At 48.9% G+C, this 18116-nt stretch overlaps 1 protein-coding gene across 1 annotated transcript in view; it reads left to right on the top strand.

Annotated features, from left to right (window-relative positions):
• RAP1GAP2 (RAP1 GTPase activating protein 2) overlaps positions 1-18116 on the top strand; it is a 178857-nt gene that overhangs the window by 123047 nt on the left and 37694 nt on the right. The window contains exons 4-10 of the mRNA XM_060082924.1: positions 4039-4083; positions 4816-4848; positions 5265-5477; positions 6696-6799; positions 13442-13520; positions 14289-14342; positions 17053-17136. Of these exons, the coding sequence (XP_059938907.1) occupies positions 4039-4083; positions 4816-4848; positions 5265-5477; positions 6696-6799; positions 13442-13520; positions 14289-14342; positions 17053-17136 (612 nt within the window). The remainder of the gene's footprint in view (positions 1-4038; positions 4084-4815; positions 4849-5264; positions 5478-6695; positions 6800-13441; positions 13521-14288; positions 14343-17052; positions 17137-18116) is intronic.

Below are 18116 nucleotides of genomic sequence, written 5' to 3'. Positions count from 1 at the left end.
CCCATGTCCAGGTTGGCACCTGTGCTTCTGACTCACTGGCTACCAATCGGAGGTTCCCACGACCCCCTTCTCGGGTTCGATTAATTTGCTAGAGTGGCTCACAGAACTCAGAAAAAGAGTTTACTACTAGATTATCAGTTTATTATAAAAAGCTGTAACTCAGGAACAGCCAGATGGAAGAATGGCCTCGGGCAAGGTATGTGGGAAGGGGTGCAAGCTTCTATGCCTTCTTTGGGCACAGCATGTGTTCACCAACCAGGAAGTTCCCAAAACTCTGTCCTTTTGGGTTTTTGTGGAGGCTTCTTTACATGGGCATGATGGATTAAATCATTGGCTATTGGTGATTGATTGAATCTCCAGCCCCTCTCCCCTCTCTGGAGGTTGGGGGTGGGGCTGAAAGTTCCAACCGTCTAATCGGGGTTGGTTCTCCTGGCAACAAGCCTCCATCCTTAGGGGCTTCCCAAAAGTTACCTCATTAGCATAAACTTATAACAAGACACTCCTTTCACCTTTATGGCTCTGGAGCTGTTTTAAGAATCAGGGACAAAAGTGCAAATGCTGTAACAAAAGATGCTCCCGTTGCTCTGATCACCTAGGAAATTCCAGGGGTTTTAGGAGCTCTGTGCCTCAAACTGCATGGAGACCAAATATATATTTCTTATTATAAATCACAAGATCACAGCTTCTATAAATAAGAATGCCCGCTTACATGTAAAATACCCACTTACATGGTTGTTGGGATGAAATGAGAAATATGTAAATACTTTGTAGGCATTGCACAAAAATCAGTGTTCAGTGTTGGGGGTCCTTTATAATCACCTCTCACCAAGGGGTCAGGGCTCACAAATGAGAACCACTGCCCTAGGGAATATGGGGGGGAGGTCCAGAAGACTTAATAAATGTAGGTGGGAAGAAGATGCTGATAATAGCCCACGTATTAGAAGCACTTCTCTGGGCTCGGAGATTGACAGGCGTTATCTCATGTCTTCCTGACAAGGCCCACAGGAAGTAGGCATAGTATTATTATCCCCATTTCACAGGTGAGAAAACTGAGGCACAGAGATATTAAATAAAACACTTAAGGGCTCAGGGCTAGTAAGTAGCTTCAAGGCTTAGCCACTATATTATGGTGCTCTTTACCCTAAGTAGCTGCTGCAGGCTCCAGGAAGGAGGATCCGGTAGTGATGGAAGCTCTAGGAGGAGAGGCAGAGAGTGTGCCCACAACGGGCCAGAGATGCAGGTGGAGATACTGAGAAGGCAGCTGCTACCAGCAAGCGTGGTCCTCATGGGAAAGCCAGGTCTCCCTAAGGGGGGAGGGGGAGGGGGAGGGACTGTTTGAGGGAAAACTATTATTAGTGGTTGTGTCATTATCACGAGCAAGTTATTAAAATCCTGCTCTGTGCCCAGCAGTGTGTAGACTACAAACTGATTTATGTGCGTTTAGGGAATGTACAGTCAAGTTGTGGAAACAGGGAGGGCACCGGCCTTGACAGTGAGTGATGGGAGGCAATGTGTAATAGGTGCTCAGTAAAGCTGGGATCTTCACCTTGAGCCATGGAATCCCCGCACTCTGGCAAGCTGGCGGGGAGTTTGCGGCTCACCCTGCCTTCTCTCTGGTTGCTCCCACTATCCACTCACCCCTCACCGCTAGCCAGGGCCCCCGGCCTCCCCAACAAAGGGCTTCTCTGAGCACAGACTCCAGCCCCACTTAACCGGCCTCATTGTCCTCATGTTTCGAGGCTGCTGGCTTGTCCTCTCAACTAGATTGGGAGCCTGGCAAGGACAGGGGTCTTTTTTTTTTTTTTTTTTTTGCCGCGCTGTGCGGCTTGTGGGATCTTAGTTCCCCGACCAGGGATTGAACCCGCACCCTCTGCAGTGAAAGCGTGGAGTCTTAACCACTGGACCACCAGGGAAGTCCCAGGGGTCTGGTTGCTTCCTGTGTGTCTCCATGGCAGGCGGCTGACACCCTTGGGCTGTTGGTCAATTTCATCTCAGTTGAGAGTGCTGGTGGCTGAAACCGGACTTCCCAGTGCTTGGGCCTCTACCATGTGCCCACTGGGTCCCAGCCCCCGAGGGGCCACAGTTTCCAACTCCTCTGCCTGTATGAAACTCACATGGGAAGTGGCTTCTATGAAGTGTGGCTGGAGTCTGTCCTTGAGTGTGGGTGCCCTTTCTCATGCTGTGGACGAGAAGACTGAGCCTCAGAGCAGTGAAGTATCCAGGGCACTCAGAGTTGTGAAGAGCTGAAACTAAGATCCAGGACTCCTGACCTCCCAGACCGAGAGTCTAGGGATTTGAAGAAGGGCACAATCCCTGTGAAGCAACAGGGGCTGAGTGCACAAGCTTTGGATCCCTTTGGTCCTAGGTTCAAGTTCTAGCTGAGTATCCTTGGTCAAGTCACTCTACCTCTCTGAGCCTCAGTGTCTTCACGGCTGGGGATGGGGGAGGGGGGCATAATCATAATACCTGTTGCAAAGAATGACACACAGAGACGGCCCAGTGCTGCGTGGTGGCTCTGTCGTGGGGGAAGGCACAGGAGGAGGTTTGCTGTCCTGCCCCGGGGCTGTTCCCAGGCAGGGATGACTAGTGCAGAACAAGCAAAACAAACTCCTGACATCACCCCCATCCCCATCCGCCCAGTTTGCCTCCCTGGACAGGGTCTGCTGGCCACTCAGGTGGTTTTTATCCCTGTGTGTGGAAAGGAGCACCTGTCCAGCGGGAGGGGGCCCTCCCACGCCCTCCCACGCCCTCCCATGCCCTCTTGAACAGCGCCGCAGGTGACTCAGCCCAGCCAAGTCTGGAGAAGCCCAAGTCTAAATCCACCCAGTCAGCAGGAGTCCTGGGCTCTGAGAGCTGTGGGATAGGACCATGCACTTGTAGACACACTTGTAGACACACAGTCCAGCTTCAAATCCAGGTGCTGACACTCACAAGCTGTGTGACGTTAGGCCAGCAACCTACTCCCTGGGCCTCAGTTTCCTCCTCGGAAATAGGTGCTGAGGGCTTCAAAGGAGACAACAGAGGGAGCGCCATGGAAGGCCAAGATGCTGATGTGTATTATTATGATCAGGCAGCAGCCGCTTCTGGACACTCTTCTCTCTAGAGGGGACCTGTTTCTCCTAGTGTGTCCCTGTGTGTCCCAGTGTCTCACACCCTCATTGGATTTATTCAAACAATCTTGGGAACACCATGTGCCCCCCTCCCTCAAAACCTAGTTAATTCAGAAAGTGACTATAGGACCGGGCCCGGCTCCCTGGAAGAGCATTTTCCAGATAAATGCAGATGATCCCCTTTAATCCAGGCCCAGTCATGGTACCTGTCCCTTGTGGTGACACATCTGTGAGGCGGGAGGGTGGGTGTTAGAATCCTCATTTTGCAGATGAAGCCATGGAGGCTTCAAGAGGCTCAACTTTGTCAAGGGTCATGGATAGTATGACAGCAGCAGAATGAGGACCAGGTGGCCTGCCTGTCACCCTTGGACCTTCCCACCGGGGGGGGGTGGAGCTGGTGTGGCATGAGGTCCAACATGTGGGCATCGAAGACACCCGAAGGTGCAGGTTCCTATCCTCGCCCATCACCTACTGGCTTTGAGAGAGCCTGGTGGAGATATTTAAGCACCAAGATGAAAATGCTGCCTACCCGTAGTTTTACTATATAGTGATCAATCTTCCAAGGGCTTAACACACTCTCAACATTTAATCTTCACCACAAGAGTAGGTGACGTTTTCATTCCCATTTTACAGATGGGAACACCGAGCTACAGAGGGGTTTTGTGACTTGCCCATCAGGTCATAGGTGGCAGTGTTGGGATTTGAATCCTGGTGATCTGGCTTGAGTCCACGCTCTTAACCCCCTACGCTGCTGCCTTGCCTGAGGCTGCTGTGAGGCCTGAGTGTGTAAGGGCCCAGCACATGCCAGCTGTTGCTGCTATTGTTACTAACCCCCAGCTAAGGCAGCTGCTACTGATAGACTCCTCTGTTTGGCCTGTCTTCTGTGACCTTTGCTTTTCCATGGATCCTCTTTTCCTTGTTTCTGCAGGGGATCAAGCTTGAAGAGCAGAAGCCGGGACCCCAGAAGAACAAGGTGGGCTGGGTGGGTGACAGGCAGGGGACAGAGCTGGCATGCTGGGGTCTGCTGTCTTACACTAACTCTTATTTTCACCAAGAGCCACTTAAGTGGCCACACTGTTGACCGGTGCACAGTGGGCAGCAAGGGGGGCCCTGGCTTGACGCCTTTGGGGCAGCTTCAGGGTGTGCTGGGGTGGAGGCCTTGGTGAGACAAGGCTTGTGGCTCAGCTTGGCTTCTCTGCACCTGCTCCTGCAAACGGACCGCATGCAGCACGTAGGGGTGTCTGGCTCTATGCTCCAGGCTCCGGAGGCATCAGCTCTCAGCTTCAGCTTCCATTGCCAAGGGCCCAGGCATGCAGCTTATCACTTAGAGGTTAACCCCCTTTCCTGGAGGGGGCTAGGTGGGACCAGAGGTCATCTTCCTGTTAACAGCATCCTAGGGTGAGAAGCTGGGTCACAGGAGTGTGGGACTCAGCGCTCTGCATACTGCATCTTCAGCTGGCAGGGTTTGCACTCAGGTTCTGTCAGTTTGGGGAAGAGCTCAAGCCAGATCCCAGAGCTGCCTCTAGGCTGTTCTGTCCGGTGTTCTTCCCACTGATGCTCCCAAAGCCCTGGTGCAGCCTGCCAGGCCCCCCGGCCTACTCCTTACCCCATCTAGAGTAAGGAGTGGAGAGGGGAATGGAAACAGTGATCAAACTTTCTGGTCATTGCCGGGACTAATGGTGACATTGTCTGGTTTGTCTTGCAGGACGACTACATTCCGTACCCCAGCATCGACGAGGTAGGAACTCCCCTGGCCGCACTGCAGCTCTGGGTCCTGTCTTTGGGAGGGGGGTGCCGGGGGAGCTGACGGTGATGATGTTGATGGTCCCTGCCCCACCCCACGTGGGAGAGAACCCTGGCCCTGGGACTTGAGGGCTTGAGGCCTCTTGCCACCTTTCCCTTTGTGACCTCAGCTTTTCCATGTTTAAATTGGGGGTACCCATCCAAGCTTTGCACCTCTGAAACTACAGGGTTGGTGAAGCTGGAGACGTTGTAGGGCTTAGGGGAGGGGTTCATGTTGCTGCTTTTGGCCTCAAAGACGTGATCCCCTCCTTGGAGCAGTTCAGAAGTTGGAGGGCACCCCTACTGGCACCTCTCCCCACCTCCTGCAGACCCAGGGCAGGCTGCAGTGCAAGACCCTCCCTCTGCCTCTAGGTGGTGGAGAAGGGAGGCCCATACCCCCTGATCGTCCTGCCCCAGTTTGGGGGCTATTGGATTGAGGACCCTGAGAACGTGAGCACGCCGACCTCCCTGGGCAGCAGCATCTGTGAGGAGGAGGAAGAGGACAACCTCAGCCCCAGCACGTTTGGCTACAAGCTCGAGTGCAAGGGTGAAGCCAGGGCCTACCGCAGGCACTTCCTGGGGAAGGTGAGGCCCAGGGGGCCCGGGGGCAAAAATAGCTTTTGGAGGGGGAGGGCCCCAGGAGCCCAGCGTTCCTCTCCAGTTGCCCCTTTATCTCTGTCTCTTTATCTCTGTCTCTCCTCTTCGAAGTCGCCCTCCCGGTCCTTGCTGCCTGCCTGTGTCCTCTTGGAGAGGTGTGACTGGCTGTGCTCCTGGGCAGGGATGGGGCGGACAGAGGGTGTGCAGAAGTTAGGAAGGCTCTTGGTGTGATGAGTCTGGGTGGGGATCACCCCCAACAAATATTTTAGGAGGTGATGGAATGGGTAGTGTTTGGGGGTGAAGGAGGGTGGAAGGGACAGATATGTTCTCCCACCTTGGAAGTCTGTTTCTGTCAAAATGGTACAAGTCTCTCGTGTCCTCATTCAAGCAGGTCCCCCTGAGTACTTGTACTGGATGATGTGCTGTGAGCCTCTGATGGCTTAAAAGTGACAAAGTTACATTTCTTTAAATATATTCTGCCCATTAGACTTGCCAGGTTCTGGAAATCCCGAAGGCAGATTCCGGAAATCTCTGGCCTAAGGCAGCTTTGCAGTCTTAGGAGCTGCATCAGAACCCCCTGGGGAATGTGTTAAAGTGCAGATTCGAGGGCCGCATCCTGATATGGCCTGTCTGGTATGGGTTCCCTGGGCCAGGAAGAGACCCACTGTCCAGAGGACCTCCTAGCTCCCCTTGGGTGGAGGGCCAGTGATCCTCCTAGCTATTCCCACAAATAGTTTGAATTGGCAAGCGTTGCCCCTGGAAGCAAGGAAGTGGACTCGATATCTTGTGGTGAAGAACTTGGGCTTTGGTCAAGATAGGTGTGGGTTTGAACCCTGGATCTTTCACTATTAGTTGTGTGACCCTGGACAGTTAACAACTCTGGACTTGGTTTACCCATCTGTGAAATGGAGATAATGATGTTTTCTCCTGCATGAAGTTGTAGTTAGGATTAAAGGAGATAAGGGCTCTTAGGCCCTCAGCCCAGTGCCTGGCACGTCCTGGGACTCAGTTGGGCCTCTTACTGTGACCCTTCTCCTTCTTCCCCTCCTCCACCCTCCCCCCATCATCACCAATAGCAGCCACAGCAGTAGCATCCTTCTCTTCCTCATTGCTCTGGGGCTTCTGACTCCTGGTGAAGGAGGTGATTTGGGGGAACATGTACGGAGGGTCCCCTCCTCCCCGCTAACACCTGATTTCTGTCTCTAGGATCATCTAAACTTCTACTGTACCGGCAGCAGTCTGGGGAACTTGCTCTTGTCCATCAAGTGTGAGGAGGCGGATGGTATTGAGTACCTTCGGATCATTCTCAGGTGGGGCTTCTGCACTGTTAGAGGCCACGCCTCTAGTGGCCAGGACCCAGAAATACCAGTCTGACCAGTCTGCTCTGGGTGTGCTGGGGAAACAGACCGGGCTGGAATCTTGGGGCTATGTCTGAGTTGCCAGGCAGGGAGACCAGGTGTTTATGCCTGGGGCTGATTGCGGGAGTCAGAGTGGTATCTGGTTCAAGGTCATCTAGACTGTACCCCAACCTGCCTCTCTTGTGGGGACTGGGACTCTGAGGAAGATGGCTTATCCTGCTGAGATGCAACTCCAAACTGTCCCGGGAGAGGGTTTGCCAGAATACTACCTACGGTGTGCAGCCAGTCAGGGAAAATAGATCCCAAAGCATCTGTGTGCACCCGAGACGGAGTCGTGGTCACAACAGGAGCACTGATTCACAGCTAAGCTGGGGACCTCTCTCTGGAATATGACCTCCTCAAGGGCAGGAACTGGAACTGGTTTCTGTTTGGTGTGACTAACGTGTTTTGTAGAACCTCCTTTGCAATAATGACAGAGGGATGGTCTGTGTTCTCTGCAGGCTTATGGTCTAGTGGAGAGGAACATGGAGGAGTTTAATATGTGGTGCAGGTATTATTTTAGTGATTTACACAGGACGCTGTGGGTGCACAGAGTCTGTCTTATTTATCTCTGTCCCTGGTGGGCTGGTGGAGAAGCTGGGAAGACCAGTGCTGGTGCTTAGCCATGAGCCTGTCAAGCTCCCAGTCCATATTTGTGAATCTAAGTGGAAGTCCTTGAAGGTATTTGGAAAAGAGCAATAACATTCTTTTTTTTTCTGCCCAGATTTTGAGATAAATTTGGGATGGGCAGGGACACATAGCCTTGCTATAGGAGAGGTGAGGGGGGGGCTGGTACAAGGAAGTTGTCAGCACTCATCCAATTTTGGTTTGCTCTTTATTAAGAAAGGAAGCAATTTTCTTTGCTGAGGTTCACCTGGCTAGAAATGATGTTTGCAAAGCAAGGAAGAGTCCATTAAATCTCTAGAGCCAATTTTCTGAGAGAGTAATACCTGGATCCCCATCTCCTAATAGGATTTCGAGCTAGGTGAACCTCTGTAAAGAAAATTACTTCCTTTCTTAATAAAAATCAGACCCAGGTTGGGTAGAATTCCTGAGTAAGAAGATAATTGAACACAAGGATCTAACCCTCTTTTTCTAGTATATAGCCTATCTGGAATGCTGCACCTGGACTAAAAATGAGAGAAAGATGCCCAGCACGCAACATACTTTGATGATTTTTTTTTTTTGTCATCTGTGGGGTGGTTAGGACTGTAATGTAGGTGATATTGAGAGTTGAACCCCATTGCTTCTTCCTTAGAAAGCAATGTAGTGTGGGAACATGTGAAATTGGAGATTTGGGGACAATTCTGTGCTGTTTAGAAGTAAGGGTGAGCCCTGGAACAGTCAGGGGTCTTTCTACGTGGAACCACTTTTGTTGTTTGGGGTCAATAGCATTTGAAATCAGTGCCCTGGGGAGCCCAAGCTCAAATGTGGCTCTCCCAAACAGAAATCCAGCGAGTGGGGTGGCAGAGAGAAGCCATTCACCAGCTAGGAAGTTGGATAATCACATCGTGTACCCAGAGTAATGGCCAAATTGAAAACCAGACATAAAAAAGTTGGTCCCACAGCCTAGTAACTTTACCAGGCACAAAGAAGAAATTATGCAGAGATGAAATTCCTCCGCTGGCAGTGACTCCTCTCCCAGCTTCTTCCTCATTCCCTGCAGGCTTCTGGATTATTTAATTGATGTCTTATAACAGCCAGCTCTCTAGCCTAAAATCTGAGGAGAGAATTCTAACAGCATCTGTGTGTGCCATGAGAGTTGCCAAGGAGAATCTACTCACAGTTTGGAGATAAATAACAAGCCTGAGTAGATGTCTCCTTTTTCAAGTTTGGATATAAAAAGAAGGAGAGGGGGAAAAAAAAAACCCTCATAGTTTGGTGAAAGAAAAGATTCTGCATCTAAAAAAGTATAACCTAGCATTTAGAAGTCAGGGAGGGCTTCCCTGGTGGCGCAGTGGTTGAGAGTCCGCCTGCCGATGCAGGGGACATGGGTTCGTGCCCCGGTCCAGGAAGATCCCACATGCCGCGGAGCGGCTGGGCCCATGAGCCATGACCGCGGAGCCTGCGCGTCCGGAGCCTGTGCTCCGCAACGGGAGAAGCCACAACAGTGAGAGGCCCGCGTACAGCAAAAAAAAAAAAAAAAAAAAAAAAAGAAGTCAGGGAAACTTTGAAAAGGATTTGTTATAGAAAGCCAAATAAAATTTAGATATCTATTAACTTTGTGTTTTTGGCAGACTTATAGAAAAAAATAAACTGTTTTAAAGACAAAAGATTAAGGCAATAGAATGATATGAAGAAGGTGCTGGTTAAATTAAGGAAATAATATAAAAAAACTAAAAATGGCCAGGAAGAATTCTAAATGATATTACAAACAGTAAAGAGCAGAATCAACTTTGTGGAAAGCCCAGTTAGTAATATTGAGAATAAGCTTAAGAAGCTCTCACATAATTCAAAGGTAAACACAACAACTATAAAGTGATAAGCAAAATTATAATGAATGTGGAGGATAGTGAACAGGAATTAAACATGTGGATAATGGATGTTCTTAAGCTGATTGAAGACTTAAATCTATAGATCAAAATGACTCACCAGGGCTTCCCTGGTGGCGCACTGGTTGAGAGTCTGCCTGCCGATGCAGGGGACACGGGTTCGTGCCCTGGTCCGGGAAGATCCCACATGCTGCGGAGCGGCTGGGCCCGTGAGCCATGGCCTCTGAGCCTGCGTGTCCGGAGCCTGTGCTCTGCAACGGGAGAGGCCACAACAGTGAGAGGCCCGCGTACTGCAAAAAAAAAAAAAGATAAATAGGAAATTTTAAAGATACTTAAGGATAAAGACAGATTATTTGTGAATGATAGCTAGGCTGAGAGCAGACTGCTTATCAGCCACGGGACAATGGGACAATATCTTTAAAGTGGTGGTAGACAGCTGTTTCAGATATTTAAAAAAATGAAGGGAATATATCAGTTACAGACTCTCCCTGAAAGAATTACTAAAGGATGTACTTCATCTAGAAGAAAAGAGAAACCAAAAGGAAAGATGCAACTAAAAAGTGAGAAGAAATAGGTAAACTATGTTGATAAGTTTAATTACTGACTGGAAAAAGGAAGTTTTTTTTTTTTTAAAAAAAAGGATTCTTGAATTAAATTTATAAACAAATGTAGGAAGGACAGTGGGAGGGAAGAGTTCAGTAGCTATTGTGTCCCCTCCTTCCTCAGGAGAGAGATAGCAAGTAAGTTTAGAGTTTGTTGGAAAAATATAAATATGTGTATTAGAAGTTACAGAAACTTCTGTAAAGTTTCTGTAAAAAGAAAACACAGGGTTATTAAAAACACAAAATGATAAAAGTAATTCTAAATACATTAGTAATCACAAGTATAAATTAGCCTGTGAAAATATCAGGCTATCAGACTGAACTAAAAATGTAGCTATATTCTACTTAATAAGAGACATGTCTAAAGAAAAATGACATGGAAAGATTTAAAATAAAGAAATAAGAAAAGATATGCTGGAGAAATACTAACCAAGAAAGCTGGTGAGCAATAGTAATATCAGACAAAATAGAGTTTTAGGGAAAAAGTGTTAGTAGGGATAAAAGGAACACTCCTTTGTAACTTGGGAATCTTTCCCTACTCCTGATTTTCTTGCTCTGTGAAGGGAACACTTCTGTGTGGCACCCCTGGCTCTCTTCACCCCCTTGATACAAGGCTAAATTTGGGAGTAAGAACTTGATGTGTATAGCTGTGTCCTTTTCCCTTTCCCTCTTGGAGCTAGCTGCCCTCAGGGCTTTCCCCCTGCTCCCTGTGCTGTAAGTCCCACCTGAGCAGACCCCACGAGAGGAGGCTTGCCCCTGCCCAGCACTGCCTGTGGGTGTGGGGGTAACTCTGGGGTGTAGTCAGAAGACCCACTGCACCTTCACAGTAAGCTCATGTGCTTCCTCTTCACCTTTATCAGTGCCAAAGGAGTTATTTTAATTCCCAAATTACTTTTAATTTCTTTTTTCTGTATTTGTTCATAACTTGGGCAGAGAAGGATGCCCTTTACTGGACCCCTCAGAGGCCTCAGCCTACATGATTATCAAAAGAACAGTCCACCTGGAAGATCTAACAGTCGTGAACTTGTATTTAGTAACATAAGTCTTGAATTTAAAAAGGCAAAAACGGATAGGAATATAAGAAGCAGACAAATCCTCATAGTGGGAGATTTCAGTAACATCTCTCAGATGCCAATGGACCAAGCAGACAAAAAATTGTGAGGGTATAGAAGATTTGAACAACACAGTTAACAAATTTGATCTTGTAACATACATTCTTGAACTCAACAAAAGAGAAAAAAAATACATTCTTTTTCAAGCTCAGATGGAACATGAAAAAAAAGTCCATGTATCAAGTCAGAAAATTTCGAATAATTAATATATAAGGTATGTTCCCTGAATATACAAATATTAAACTAGAAATCAACAATGAAAATACTGAAAGATAAAACTCATATATTTGGAAAGTTAAAAAAATAAAGAAAACCCTTTTAAATAACTCAGGTGCTGAAGGGGAAATTGCAAAAAACTGACAAAATATTTAGAACTAAGTGACAATGAAAATACTACCTATCGGGGCTTCCCTGGTGGCGCAGTGGTTGAGAGTCCGCCTGCCGATGCAGGGGATGCGGGTTCATGCCCCGGTCTGGGAGGATCCCACGTGCCACGGAGCGGCTGGGCCCGTGAGCCATGGCCGCTGAGCCTGCGCGTCCGGAGCCTGTGCTCCGCAAGGGGAGAGGCCACAACAGTGAGAGGCCCGCGTATAGCAAAAAAACACCAAAAAAAACTACCTGTCAGTGTGTGGGATGCAATTAAAGTGGTACTTAGGGAGAGATGTATAGTTTTATATGCATTTTTAAAAAAGAAGAAAGATTCAAGGTGTAAGCATGCAGGTCACGATGTTAGGAAAAGAATAGTAGGAAAAAAAACCCCAAAGAAAATAGAAGGAAAGAAATAAAAACGGCAAGAATAAGCTAGTGAAGTAGAAAGCAAAAATTTAAAAAGAATAGAGGTAATAGACAAAACCAAAAGCTATCTCTTTGAAAAGATTAATAAACTAAACCCCCAGCAAGGGCTGACTAAGGAAAACAGAGAAAAGATACAAACAGATACTATTTCCACAATGAAGGAAGGGACACAACTACAAATAGAAATGAAATCTTAAGAGAATACCAAAAACAACTTTATATCAATGCATTTGATGGATAATTTTATAGAAAAAACCCGTAAATTCCCAAAAGTGACTCAATAAGGAGTAGAAAACCTAAACATTCACCATTAAAGAACTGAACTGGGGGACTTCCCTGGTGGTGCAATGGTTAAGAATCCACCTGCCAATGCAGGGCACACGGGTTCGAGCCCTGGTCCAGGAAGATCCCACATGCCGCGGAGCAACTAAGCCTGTGCGCCACAACTACTGAGCCCACGCGCCTAGAGCCTGTGCTCTGCAACAAGTGAAGCCACCACAATGAGAAGCCCACACACCGCAACAAGGGTGCCTCCCCGCCCCCCGCTCGCCACAGCTAGAGAAAGACTGTGCAGCAACGAGGACCCAAAGCAGCCAAAAAAAAAAAAAAGAACCCAATTGATAGCCACAGGTATCCTCCCAACAAAGAACAGCAGGCCCAGAGATTTGTCTGTGAAATCTCCGACAAATTTTAGCAAACCTTTAAGGGACAGAAAATTCCTATGGTATACAAACTATTTCAAAGGATGAGATGCTCACCAGCCATTTTACGAGGCTGGAGTAACACCTGGATATCAAAACCTGACAAGGGAAGTACAAGAAAATAAAATAGGCCAGTGTTGCTATTGAACATAGATATAAAACTCTAAATAAAATATCAATAAATTCATCAGGATATGAAAAAAATAATACATCATAAGCAAGAGGAGTTTTACCCATGGATTGAAAATATAGCTCAAGAGAAATGTAATCCACCAGGTTAACAGATTAAAAACCATATGATTATCTCAGCAGATGCAGAAAAGCATTCGGTAGAATTCAGCACTTTCATAATGTGCTGAATGAATCAGGGGAACAGGCTAAATTTAGCCTTATGGTGAATCCCTTTATAAAGCAACTTTCATCCCATCTATATTTTACGTAAATCCAGATTTTCAAATATTAGTTTTTCTTTTCATAAAGGTTTAATTGCATGTCAGACCCAAATATGTCCAGAAGCTCTGCCCAGTTCTTCTGGAGAACACAAAAACCCCACAAAGAAACAAACAAGTAATGTCGAACTTGAAGGTAGCTATTTGCATTTTCCGTATTTCAGTTGCAGTCAGCTGTACCAGGCAGGTTCTTTGAGTATCCATTTCCATGGGGTCCCTAAGTAGTACTCCATTTTCCAGTTTGAGTGCAGTGCCCAATGCCTGGGTTGAGTGGAATGAGGCAGGTCTGACCCAGGGTGACGTGAAGCAAGTACCTGCCTTGTGGCCTGGTGTGACCTCAGCCACCTTCCTCATTGACTCCATTTCTGTGGACACCCCTTTCTCATCCTCATCCACGTGTGCAGGTCCAAAGTGAAGACAGTACATGAGCGGATCCCCTTGGCTGGACTGAGCAAGTTGCCCAGCGTCCCTCAGATTGCAAAGGTAAAAGCTGACACTGAGAGGAGGTGGCTTCCTCTTTTAGGCCAGGTCTGGCCTCTGGGGTAGGGGCGGAGGCTCGTCCTGGGTGGACTCTGCCCTTGGGGAGGGGAAGGCCATTGTCCTCTTGGGCCCTTGACTGCATGGATGCGGTTGGGGGGAGCGGTTGGCGGATGCCCCCCTTTCCTCTACACCTTGCCCATCTCATCCTCGCTGCTGAGGCTGATCAGGGAACAGGGTAATCCATGGTCTCTGCCCCCAAATTCACAGCTAGTTCAGGAGACAAGAGAAATGGAGAGACAGGGCTGGAGAATACAGGCAGCTGGGGAGACTTCACAGCCGAGGACGGTTGGGTGGAGGGATGACCGGGCTGTTGATTGAGATGGAGGGCCACCCCCCCCCAGGTAAGGAGCCATCAGCTGGTGGAGGGGCCCATGTCACTTCTCTGGGATCCTGGGAACTTGGAAACTGAGTGATCAAAGCGGGGTGAGAAGGATGGTCATCTGGGTGGGGTTGGACCCACACTCTGGGAGTGGGAATGCCAGGCAGAACTGTGTCGGATACCTTCGGTGGCCTCACTTCAGCAGGAAACCCCAGGAAGGTCCCTTGACTTTCCTGACCACATGCGAGTGAGCAGTAGCACCAGGATCTGACCCCAGGCCCCCTGACCCCCGCAGGTCTTGGCCTCATGCTCTTCTTCTTGGTGGGCAGAGGAGCGCAGGTGCCCTCCATGGACATGGCCCCTGAGCTGTGTGTTTCTCTCTCCCTGCTTAGGCTTTCTGTGACGACGCAGTGGGGCTGAAATTCAACCCTGTCCTGTACCCCAAGGTGAGGACCTTCCCCCCTCCCCTTGCTCAGGGCTCTGCCATTTGGCACGGATTTGCACGCCTGTGGCTCTGTGGGACGTTCTCTGCATCTTGGGGGTTTTTGCGGGGTCTCCATGATAAACCTCCATGTCTCCCCCTCTCCCTGCCCACCCCTTCACAAACTGATCTGCTGGAAACCCATCCTCAGCCATGCCTGGGTCCCCAGCCCGCTGGAATTGGTCCCCAGCTGTGTGGAGGTGGCAGACGGGTAGCAGTGGTGCAGCTTCTCAGTCTGGTCGTACCTGCCTGAGGCCAGTGCCCGGCTGGGGAGTGATTCTGCCTCTAGCTGGGGGGCTGCTGCAGACCTGGTCAGCCATCAGGAAGGGGGCGAGGCGGGCAGAAGGCAGAACCCCACTAAGAAATAAAAGGCCAGACCTCCGCTCCCTGTTGCCAGCATTACTACAGGTCTGAGGCCTTACAAGCCTCCGCCGGCCCCCTAGTTAATAAACTTGGCTGGTTCTCTGTTAACAGTTTCCTTAGGCTTGGCCTGATCTTGACCCCAGTTCTGATGTCGGGGTGTGGGTGGGGAGAAGAGCAATAATAACAAAACAAACTCCCAAGCCCGCTCAAGAGCAATTATGCTGTGAGAGGACTTAATCACCCATGGACAGTGAATCACTTTAAATAGGCCATAGGAGGAGACCCAGGGCACTGGCTGCTGCTTCGCGAGCCCACAGGGCCTGGGGAGAGGCCGTGGGAGCAGGGCAGTGCTTCCGAGCATCCACCATGGGCCGGCTGGGGCTCGCTGCGGCAGGCTGGCTGGCGCTGATTCAGTCCATTCCGAGTCCCAGTTCTGACAGCCAGGAACCAGGAGGTGAGACGTTTGATGAGGGAAGAGGGGTCCTGTCCTGGCTGGGATACCCAGAACCCCCTGGAATGAAGCCTCATATCTTCACAATTGGGCTTGACACACTATTTGTCCCCATGCGGGGGCTGAGCTAATGGCAGGGTCCTCTCCTGCACAGAGAATGTGCCAGAGCCCTTCTCTCAGACACCTCTTTTACCCCCCCGAGCATCTGTAGGCGCTTCCCAGTAAGCTGCTGTGCTCCGTGGAATATTTTCCATCATTCAGACTGCCCTCCCCTTTATAATTAAAGCTGAATTTGTGAGGTTTAACCAAACATCAAAACCCCATCATAAAGCCCTAACTTAACTACAAGTTTGGCAATTTTTGTTGTCAAATCACAGCCACTGAGAGAACCCGATGACTCTCATTTTTGCATAGTTTTCTCTATAGCTTGGAAAGCCTCCGGCTCTGGTAATAATGGGAGAGCAGCTGTATTTTCATGTTTTCTAGATTGGAAGGACTGCTTCGTCCGGCTGGGATGTTAATCTGGCTGAGATGTGTGTGTGTTTTTACAATTCACGGAGTTTAGAATGTTCCTTGGAAGGTGTCCATGACCGGGTGCCTCTTCCCGGGCAGGGCAACTGCTCCAAGCCTTTGACTCATCCCAGGCCGGAGTGGGGGGCGCCCTCTGGGGTCGGGCAGCGCTGTTCTTCCAGGGGGAGCTGAGAAGTGTCCATTTCCTCAGGCAGCTGAGAGCCACACAGAGATATGTCAGGGGTGACAACCTGACATGGGCCACATACTCTGGCCCAAAAGTCATGCCTGGTTCTTCCTGTAGCAAAACATGTGGTCGAATCCCTCCTTTTTATTGCAGAGACCATCCCAATAGTCCCCAAGTCTTGTGTTTCCTAACAAGCTGGTCCAACTCTGATCTTTCTGGAGGGTTTAGATAGATGATGATGATAATAGCTGCTGTGTGCTCAGCACTTCATGTGCTTGATCTCCCTGAATCTTCACAGCCACACGTCTCCATTGAACAGGTGAGGAGGGACTTCCCTGGTGGTCCAGTGGTTAAGACTCCGCACTTCCAATGCAGGGGGCACAGGTTCGATCCCTGGTCGGGGAACTAAGATCCCGCATGCTGCGCAGCATGGCAATAAATAAATAAATAAATAAATAAATAAATAAATAAATAATAAAAATAAAGAAACAGATGAGGAAACTGAGGCCCAGGGAAGTTAAGTGGCTCACTCAAAGCTGCACAGGTGAAAGCAGTGGATTCAAAATGAGAGCTTAGTGTTTCTGACCAGCTCTTTGAAGCACAATAGAAAATTAGATGGAACCAGTGGTCAGGGTTTTTTTGTTTATTTTTTCCTTGCATGTTGAATTAGCGTATGTTCCTCCTTAGAGACCTCTTATCTTATGGATAAGGGGGATTGAAGTCTGGGCAGGAGCAGTGCCTTGCTCAAAATCACACTGTTGCTTAGAGGTGGAATTGGAGCTATCATCCTCCTCGCTGACTGGTTTTGGGGTCCCGGCTTCACTCTTTACTCCCCAGATAAAACACTGGGGAAAAGTCAGTTCCCCATGTCCTGCTGGACTGCCTGTGTGTCCAGGCCTTGGCTGGCATATCTGGAGGGAGATGGAATGGGTGATCCAGAGGTTTGGTCACCACTGGCGGAAGTCCAGGGGCTGGGAACAGCTGAGACCTTTGAAGTTGCATCTTGACCGTGTACTTTGGACTTCACCCTTTCTCTTCCTCCATGTGTGGATGTTTCATATCAGGGGGGCATGTTCTCCACCAAAATGGGTACTTCCCCTTCCACTTGCCTCTTCGTTTTGCCTCCAAGTTAATAATCTGATTTCTTCTTCCCACATTTTCCAGGCCTCCCAAATGATCGTGTCCTACGATGAGCATGACGTCAACAACACCTTCAAATTTGGGGTCATTTATCAAAAAGCCAGGCAGGTAAGCATCACGAATCCATACTGGTCACTAGATCCTGTGGTTTCTGCCTGGGGACTTTTGTTTTCCCATCCCCCAAGCACAGGAGCCCTGCATTAGGTTCTTAAATACTCTGAACACAGTGACCACATTTCATATATGAATTAGACTGGAGGTGGTAGAATCTTCAAGGTGGGCTGCTGCTCTCAAAAAGGCCTGCAGATCCCTTAAACGGTAATGTAGCTTTTCATGCAGTGAATGCTAATTCCTCCTGGCTCCCTCGGCTTATATGTAACAATGAGCTGTTCGTCACAAGAAAAGTCAGACTGGGTGGAGGGAATGGATGAGCACAGGCTGCTTTCTCCTTGCCCACCACTCTCCTGGCTGGGAATTAGCTTTGGCTCCCCAGACTTGAGTAGTGTCCTGGCATCAGCTGTATGCTCTCTGCCCAGCTCTGTGTTCAGTGATGTCACGCTGGTAGCTTGAAATCAGCCACGATGGAAGTATTCACACCATGGAAATGGGCAAACACCAGGGCTTCTGTTTTTTGTCTTTGGAGAGGAGGTTGTTAAAGATTTTACCAGTACACAGTGCTTGTCCTCCTCTATCTCTTGTAGCGCTCACGTGCTGCTTTGGCGTCAGTTGACCAGAATGGTGTTTCTCAAAGTGCGTTCCACGAGACACTAGTCCGTGAGGTACTCTGTGAACACATGAGTTCCAGGGGGTGGGGGTGGTCAGGGGGGTGGGAACATTTTCAAGGTTCTGAGAACCCCCAGAGTAGAGAACTCTTTATAACTTTGTTGAACTCAGTGTTTCCCATACGTATTTGACCACAAACTTCCTATCCTCCTACCATGAACTTTTATTAGCATCCTGAGAAGTGGTCTGCTGAGCACACTGGTATTTCCTCAGCTGGGTTGTATGGAAGAAGGTTCCACACCTATTTCATCTTTGTATCATCCAAGAACCTAGCATGGGGTGTTTATATAAATACACTCAATTTT

This window comes from Mesoplodon densirostris, chromosome 18 (genome assembly GCF_025265405.1).
Source record: "Mesoplodon densirostris isolate mMesDen1 chromosome 18, mMesDen1 primary haplotype, whole genome shotgun sequence".
NCBI classification, from domain to species: Eukaryota; Metazoa; Chordata; class Mammalia; order Artiodactyla; family Ziphiidae; genus Mesoplodon; species Mesoplodon densirostris.
This window is presented reverse-complemented; position numbering and strand designations above follow the sequence as displayed.